Below are 8600 nucleotides of genomic sequence, written 5' to 3'. Positions count from 1 at the left end.
CTCACAGAGCTCTCAGTGTTAGACTTTTACCTGCTCCTCAGCAATTCAGAACTGAGATACAGAGATTTCAAACAGAGATTTGTCCAGGGGCTGGTGTCAGAAGCTGCCTTAGAAACGCTTAGAATATTTTTCAGCTGAAAATGATTTGTGCTACGTCCTACTTTTTACTTAATAAATATCATCAATTATGTAAAAAAAAAATAAATCCATTTGGGAACCGTGGCTGTTGATGTAATTCTGGTTTTCTCTTTCCTTCCAGGGGTGGCAGATGGCGTTGGTGGCTGGAGAGACTATGGGGTTGACCCCTCTCAGTTCTCAGGGACTCTCATGCGAACATGTGAACGTTTAGTGAAGGAGGGACGGTTTGTACCGAGCAATCCTGTCGGGATCCTCACCGCAGGTTATTGTGAGCTGCTGCAGAACAAAGTACCTCTGCTTGGTAAGAGCAAAAAAAACCTATAAATTTGCTCTGTGTTGTACGTTTCCCAGACATCTGCTCAGTCAAAGTTGCTTAAATCTGTTGTCAGCATCTACAACAAATTTAGAGGCTGTTATCTTCTGTTAAGTAACCCAAACCCATAGAAATGTGGTTGTCTTGTTAGCAGCCTTATGATTAAAAAAATACCTTGATGCATTGAGTAACGTAGGGAATGTGTGTGTGTTTGTATAAATAAAAGGCAGAGAGCCTTTATGTGTGAGGGGTGATGATCCCCCCATGCTTGCAGGGAGTTTGCAGAATGAGTTCTGCAGTGGGACAGGCTGTGGCGTCTGCACCAGTTCTGTTACATGTGTACAAACCACTGCTCTCTGCTGAAAACTCCTAATGGTTGGTGGTGGCTTTCTGCTGAAGCTATGCAAGCACAAACATTTTCTGATGATAACTGGCTGCAGTTCTGCTTGTTCCTTGCCTTACTGCTCCTCTTGCCTTTTATGTCCAATGAACTTTAAGCTGGTTGGCTTCAGTAGTTTGGATCATACAGTCATGGGCACCATCTATTATTTTTATAATTCTTTGTGGAGGGGTTCACTACGGATATTTTTGAAAGCAAACTAAAGTAGCTGCTTAGCATATTCCATGTCAAATCTGATTTTAGACAGGGCATCCAGCTGCCCTGGGAAGGGCGAGCAGATAGGGAGGCCACAGTTGGCCTCGGCTGCCAACCTTGAACAGAACACTTCTCTAAAGGGCATGTGAGCTCTGGTGCACCAAGAAAGTGTTACCCTGCGTGATACGCATGCTTCTCACCTGACCTTAAGCTTCTGTGCCAGGAGTAAGCTATATTTAACTCCTCTGCTGAGCTTTGGAGCAGATGTTCTGGCATTATATGCCTGAAGAATAGGTTCAAACCTCAGAAGCGACCTTAAGTATCCCCGGAATAGCCACGGTCAGTAATTACCTTAGGGTTTGGTGTGTGTGATAGTGCTCACTTGTGCAAAGCAGAGGAGGCTGTGAGGGATCCAGCGAGTGGGGCAGTGGTGGGTGAAGCTCTCAGGAGGGCTCTGCAGGCAGAGGCAGCCCTGCTTGGCTTGACCTTTCCCGTTTGTGTGCTGAGTCACAAGATCTGCATTCCACACGTGGCTCCTGCTTGCCCTCTGCTCATGGAGTTACAATTTGAAACTAACTGAGCCTCACCGTTTCTCCTTTAACCCAGAATGGTATTTTTAGAAGTAGAAATAAAACCCTGGAATCACCGTGGCCAGGAGCATTTAGTTGATTTAAAAGAAAGGGAAGGCACAGGACTTGATTAAAGAGGATTCGTTGGGCGAGAACTTTTCTGGCTGTTGTGCTTTAAGTCTTGGTACTTAGTTCCTCAGAATTGAATCTTGCAAGTGTAGCAGAATAAAACTGAAACAGGAGGAAACTGGTGCCATTTGTTTACACTATTCTTGTACTGCAGAACAATCTTGGATGCTGTCACGTGTAAAATCTGAATATTTCCTAAGACTCTGCTTTGACTTATCACTCAGTACGTGTAAAATCTGAATATTTCCTAAGACACTGCTTTGACTTATCACTCAGAGTGGAGGAGGTCTTGTCTACTCCCTAGAGAACAAATCAAGTGCAAGTTTATTGCAGGGAACTCCTGTATTGGAGAGGGAAACATCTGGGCTAGGTGATGCTTAGAGCCAGCTGGACTTGAGCACTGGCAGGCTTGGCTGTAGGCTCAGCTCATTGCAGGCTTGTGGCCTGTCTGTGCTTGGGAACTCCTGCTGGAAGGACATTGGGGTGGAAGGTGAACTCACCAGGCAGTGATGTGGGGACGTAGGCTAGAGCCAGGAGTCAAGAGAAAATGCTTTAGCTGTGTTCCACCTCTGCAGGAGTGAGTGTCCCTTTGGGAGCTGCCCTGTGTGCAGGAGCCCAGGGCATGCTCACAGGACGTAGCCTGTGGATGGGTGTCTGTGCAATAGCTTTGGTTTTGTGGCTTGCAACCAAGCACAGTTGGTGGCCACTTCCCAGTGACTGAATCCAGAATTCCCCAGTGCCCTCAAGTGTGGCTGGGATAGTTCTGAGCACAGCAGACCAGTGAATTTGTTTCCATTCTCTCTGACTTTAATCCCAAATAACATTTGTCTCAAACTTGTGAAGTTAGTATCCTGAAGTTGTGAGAAGATGATTATTCTTTGAACATGAAGATCGTTCTACAGAGCCATGCTATGAAGAAAAGCATTTTAATGTTCTGACAGGAGCAATGCAATAATCCCTAACACTTAATTGCAAGCAGGTCTTTACTTGGTGTGGTTTATTTACAGCTGATGAGTGAAGCTGAGTGCAGAGCACCTAGCATTGTATGGATGCTGCTAGAATTCTATTATCTCCATGATTTGGGAATTTCAGTATTTTATGTGAGTTCTGTAAATCCACTCCTATAGCAGAATGTGCTGACATATGTTGGGATGGAAAACTGTAAATAAAGTGGAACAAAACAGGTAGTTGTCAGCATAAAGTGCTTACTGAAATCAAAGTGAGAGAAGTAAGTCCTATATAAAAGTCATCGTTTGTGTTGCAAAGATTTCCAGCATTTTGCTGGTTTTAGTGTATATTTTTTTGGCATTATTATTTCCATTTCTCCTGACTTAAAAGCTTTGATAAATATGTGAATAATGTGACTGTGGATCAAACCAGTGAAAGGATAAGCAGCTCTGTGTGGCTAACTGCAGGCTGTGCTCTGTCTGCAGGGAGCAGCACAGCCTGTATAGTGGTTCTGGACAGAACAAGTCATCGTTTACACACGGCCAACTTGGGAGACTCTGGATTTTTGGTAGTCAGAGGAGGAGAAGTAGTACATCGATCTGACGAGCAGCAGCATTACTTCAACACTCCCTTCCAACTGTCAATAGCTCCACCAGAAGCAGAAGGAGTTGTCTTAAGTGACAGGTAAGATGGGAGAGGATCTTAAATTTGTAATCGAGGTGGTCAGCTCCCCAGAGGCTGCAGCTTTGCTGCTGTGGTGCTCTCTGTACAGTGCAGCACAGCACCTGGGATTTAAACACATTCTCAGTCAAAGAGTCTCATACTCCCCCCCCTAAGTCCACATCTTTAGGTCACATGAACGTTTCTCACCTTGCACTTCACAAGCTGTGGGTGCTGTTGCCCAGGCTGAGTGTGTCTGGCTGATTGTTCACTCGGGCTGGTGCCTTCCCACACGTGGGGTGCAGGAGGCAGGTCCTGCTCCATGGGGCCGCCGTGACAGGACTGCAGCTGGTGGCCCCGTGGCTCCTCTCACCAGCAGCTTCCCTTCCCTGTGCCCTCTGGACTCTCCTGGGACTGCTCTGGAGTACGCTACTTGAGATATCTTGGCAGTGGGGTAGCAAGTGCTTGAAGAACAGAGCAGAGGGACATGTGACTGGAACTCGTGTTTCCAAAAAGCTGTGTTTCCTGCAGCAGATTGTATTTGACCAAAACGAGCAAAAAAACTGTTTGGCAGAACACCAAGCTGGGAAATGAGAGTGTTAGGAGAGGACAATCTGTTCACAGAAATGAGTTGTTTCAAAGGCAGACTTGTACTTGTCTTGTCCAAGGAAAGTCAGGCTGAGCCATCCTCTGACTCTGTGAAGTCTCACCAGCAATATAAAATTTAGTAAAAGAAATAAATCAGCTTTCAAATGGGGATTAAAATACAGCCTTCAAATAATGCTGATAGACTTGTGAAAGTGATATCTCTCTTCTAAATACAGGGAGATGATAAAGGGGTCCTCAAAGAGTGACTGTGGTATGCAGGAGGCATCTCAAGGCTTTGATACAAGGTTTGGACCCAGTGATCTTAAGGGTCTCTTCTAACCTAAATGATCCTATGATTCCATGAAATATCAAGTAAGGATCATGACTTCAGTGCCAAAAGAGCTCTGTTTGAAAGTGCTGGTTAAGCTTTTGAAACTCCTGACCATTCTTGTGTGTCATTTTGCTACTTCATTGTAAGACTGCAGAGGGGAAGTTAGAGTAGAACCTTGGAACTGGAGCCCTTAAATAATCTCACCTCTTTATTAGACTGAGATTAAATGACAGTTTGAAATTACAGAGCTGTAAGAATCTTTATTTTTTTCTGAGATTCCATGTCATCCATAGGAAGACAAAACCCAAAGAGCCCAGTGATAGTTGATAATGGCCAGTGGAAGTCAGAAAAGCAAAGTCATCTGAGTCACCACTTAATTAGGAAAGCGCAAGATAAATGAGCTCCCACACTTCAAGTCTGAATCATGATTACAGCTTTCTGCTGCTTTCTGCACTGTTCTTGATGTTAATTAGTACTCATGCATGTTGTCTGAATGTTTCTCCAGTCCTTTTTTTACCATTTGTTGTCCCAGTTAGTGTTAAATTTGGCTCTGTATGGGCACAGGCAGATGATCTTCACTCCATTGACCTTCCCAAAGCTACAGATCAGTTGAGCGAAGCAGCTCTTCTGCTTTTTGGCACAGCCCAATGGCATGGCTTGCAGAAGCTTCTTCTGCTTCAAGACCCCTGAAGAATCTTTAAAAATGGAGGGTTTGTCATTGTGCTGCTTCTGAGAACTGGGTTTTGCATCAATGTGCACAGCCAAAACTGATACTTTCTCCTCTTGGTGTTCCCAATGGCATGGCTTGCAGAAGCTTCTCCTGCTTCAAGACCCCTGAAGAATCTTAAGAAATGGAGGGTTTGTCATTGTGCTGCTCCTGAGAATTGGGTTTTTCATCAATGTGCACAGCCAAAAGTGATGCTTTCTCCTCTTGGTGTCGTGTAATGTATTAGACATGAGTAGGCCAACGGGCTGTGGTCTCCTGGTAGCAATTCCATAGAATCACAGACAGGTTTGAGTTGAAGGGACCTTTAAAGCTCTGGTCCAACCCCCCTGCAGGGAGCAGGGACATCCCCAACTAGAGCAGGGTGCTCAGAGCCCCAGCCAACCTCACCTGGGATGGGGCAGCGACCACCTCTCTGGGCAACCTGGGACAGGGGCTCAACACCCTCAGTGTGAAGAACTTCCTCCTAATTTCTTATCTAAATCTCTCCCATCTTCCAGTTTGAAGCCATTATCCCTCACCCTTTCTCTACAAGCCCTTTTAAAAAGTCCCTCCCCAGCTTTCTTGTAGGCCCCTTTCAGATCCTGGAAGGCCACAGTGAGGTCTCCCCAGAGCCAGACATTTCATATTCCATCACATTAGAAAATGATTATGAATCCTTGAGTGTTTTGGCCGTTCCAGTTATGAATTGTCCTTTCAAGTACAGCTCTTAGACGTTGAAGATGAGTGAGGAGGAATCCCTGAGCTGCCATTCTCCTTAATGGTTTCCATGGAGATCCACTTGCAAAGCAGATTAGCTCTCAGGATTGTTCATCTGGGAGTTTTAAATGCAGCTCCTTTGTGTGTAATAGCTGGGATGTTACCTGTGTGCAGTCACAGCTTCCTTGAGAAGCCATCCTGGTGCAGAAGCTCCCCAGTCAGTGATGATTTCTTCCCTTTCCAGAACAACACACAAACGTAGTGAGTTCCTGTTGAGGTGGTGATTTGAGGTTGCCTGGTGTCTCAGTGAGAGCTGGAGGCCTTTTCCTTAACAATCCTGTCATCCCCACAGCCCTGATGCTGCTGATAGCACTTCTTTTGATGTCCAACTTGGAGACATTATTTTGACTGCGACAGACGGACTGTTTGACAACATGCCTGACTACATGATCCTGCAGGAGCTGAAAAAGCTGAAGGTAAGTGTGAATATCCTCAGCCTCCCTGTCTGTCATTTAGAGACAGTAGAAGGGGACGCTGGCTCCGAGGCACTGTCTCTTGGATCTGCAATTCTGCACTAAACCAGCAGTTCTAAGGTAGTGTGGGCTCTCTCAGTCGTGGGTTGCTGTGCCTGAAAATTTTTTATGGTCTTTAAAACAGATTTCCTGACAACTTTTCCCAGTTAGTGACTGCAAATGATCTTTTCAGAGAGTAAAAGTACATTAAAATACTTTAATTTGGATGAGAACATTTAGCTTGAGGCTATTTACTTAGAGAAAGGAAAGTCTGCTTAGGAGATATCAATATGTATAACCTCCCTGAGGGAACTACTTTGTTATGGGATGCAAATAAGCTTAACAGGTAGAATTACACTGTGGTTTGAAAAAAATTTTCCCTGCTCTTATCCTGCAGCTACGTAACTGAAAGGTGGTGTCAGACAATGTGAGAGGCCTCTGCCCGACAGGCAGGCTGGTGTTTCCCCCTCTCTGCAGTCCCCAAGAGCACAGAATCACAGAATTGTTTTGGTTCAGAAAGGTATTTTAAGGTTGTTGAGGCCAACTGTTCCCCCAGCACTGCCAGGTCCCCACTGCCCCGTGTCCCTCACCCCACATCTCCACAGCTTGGAAACCCCTCCAGGGGTGGGGACTCCACCACTGCCCTGGGCAGCCTGGCACAGCCCTGGGCAACCCTCAAGGGGAAGAAATTGTTCCTCAGGGACAACCTCAACCTGCCCTGGGGCAACTTGAGGCTGTTTCCTCTTGTCCTGTCCCTTGGGAGCAGAGCCCGACCCCGCCCTGGCTCCAGGCTCCTGTCAGGAGCTGTGCAGAGCCAGAAGGTCTCCCCTGAGCCTCCTTTGCTCCAGGCTCAGCACCCCCAGCTCCCTCAGCTGCTCCTCCCCACACTTGGCCTCTAGACCCTTCCCCAGCATCATTGCCCTTCTCTGACTACTCTCCAACAACTTGATGTCTTTCTTGTATTGAGGTGCCCAAAACTGAACCCAGTATTCAAGGTGTGGCCTCCCCAGTGCCAAGCCCAGGGGATGATCCCTCCTCTTGGTGCAATATTCGGGTCTGAAATTGAGCAGCTGTGGAGATCCTGGGCCCAGGCTGGCACAGAGGCTTTGGCCTGATTAGTGAGGGTGATGAGAGCCCCTTAGTCAGGGTTTGGGGGTCCTGGTGGGCCAAGCAGTGACCTGCAGTGCCAGGTCACCCTGTGTGCTGTGCTCCCACCCTCCCTCTGCTGGGTGGCACTGGGGGTGGAATTCCCATGTGGAGGAATGCTGAGCTCCACCTCTTGGTGCCTGTGGGGAAGGCACTGCAGTTCCCCAGGAGGTGCAGCCAGAAGTTAATGGAGTAAATGCCTGGTAGTGCCCCAGTCTGGGGGGAAGACTTGAGACACTGAGGCATTTCAAAGGGTTACAAACCATCTACACACCAAAGCTGTGGTGGTTGTGTTGGGTTGGCTTGAGTAAAAATAGTCTTGGAGTGAAGAGTGTTACTTGGAGAACTCAGAGAATTACTGAAACAGGAAATAAAAGAGACACTTAAAATGCAGTCCATAGAAAGTTTACATGCTCAGTAATTCTTTTCTCATTTTTTTTTAAGTGCCCCTTCTCCCTGAGGGTGCCCTTGTTGATCTGGGCAGGAGGGTGAGACAGTGAGACTTCCCACCTGGGGTAAAGCGGGATTGCTGCTGTGTGAGCCAGGCTGGTTCCTCCATGCTGAGCCACCAGCAGAGCTCTGCAGTGTCCTGCTTCCCTCACGGGGCACTCTTCAGTCTGTTTGGAGTGAGATTTACAAATCCTCCAAACCAAATCTCGTACTGCTGGTAGGGGATTGAAGTCTGGAGTTGAGCTGTGAAGGTTTGCAGTTCTAACCCAAATTTATGAAGCCTAAAAGAGGGTGAGGGTTCTGTTTGGAAGAGAAGATGGTGAGTAGTGCCCTAACCTGTGAGAGAGGCTGGCAGTCAGGGCTTCCCAGAACTGGCACGCAGCAGCAAAACAACTGCCAGTAGACTTCCTTACAAGAATAAACTTGTTTTCTTCCCCTCCTGAATTCAGAACTCCAACTACGAGAGCATACAGCAGACTGCGAGGAGCATCGCCGAGCAAGCTCACGAGCTGGCCTATGACCCCACTTACATGTCACCATTCGCACAGTTTGCGTGTGACAACGGGCTGAATGTGAGAGGTAAGGGCTGGGGGCTGTCCCCCTCCTCCCACCCCTGGGGCTGTGAGAGGTCTCCAGCAAAGTGAAGCTCTGCTGTTCCCAAACGTGGGGGGAAAGCAGAGCGCTGGGAGCCGCGCTGGCAGCAGAGCGCCCGGCGAGCGTGCGGGGCTTGGCCAGGAGCCCAGCTCCCCACGGAGCCTCCAGGAGCTCAGGAGCCTCCTGGGGCTGGGGAGCATCCCG

The 8600-nt window shown here is 47.5% G+C and overlaps 1 protein-coding gene across 1 annotated transcript in view; it reads left to right on the top strand.

Moving 5' to 3' along the window:
- Nucleotides 1–259: 259 nt before the first annotated feature.
- PPTC7 (PTC7 protein phosphatase homolog (S. cerevisiae)) overlaps nt 260–8600 on the top strand; it is a gene marked incomplete at its 5' end in the record, with an annotated part of 9576 nt that continues 1235 nt past the window's right edge. Inside the window, 4 exons of the mRNA XM_008945690.1 lie at nt 260–439; nt 3178–3376; nt 6047–6170; nt 8252–8381. Coding sequence (XP_008943938.1) covers nt 260–439; nt 3178–3376; nt 6047–6170; nt 8252–8381 — 633 coding nt within the window. The remainder of the gene's footprint in view (nt 440–3177; nt 3377–6046; nt 6171–8251; nt 8382–8600) is intronic.

Source organism: Merops nubicus, unplaced genomic scaffold, assembly GCF_000691845.1.
Source record: "Merops nubicus isolate BGI_N331 unplaced genomic scaffold, ASM69184v1 scaffold23528, whole genome shotgun sequence".
Classification (NCBI taxonomy): domain Eukaryota; kingdom Metazoa; phylum Chordata; class Aves; order Coraciiformes; family Meropidae; genus Merops; species Merops nubicus.
This window is presented reverse-complemented; position numbering and strand designations above follow the sequence as displayed.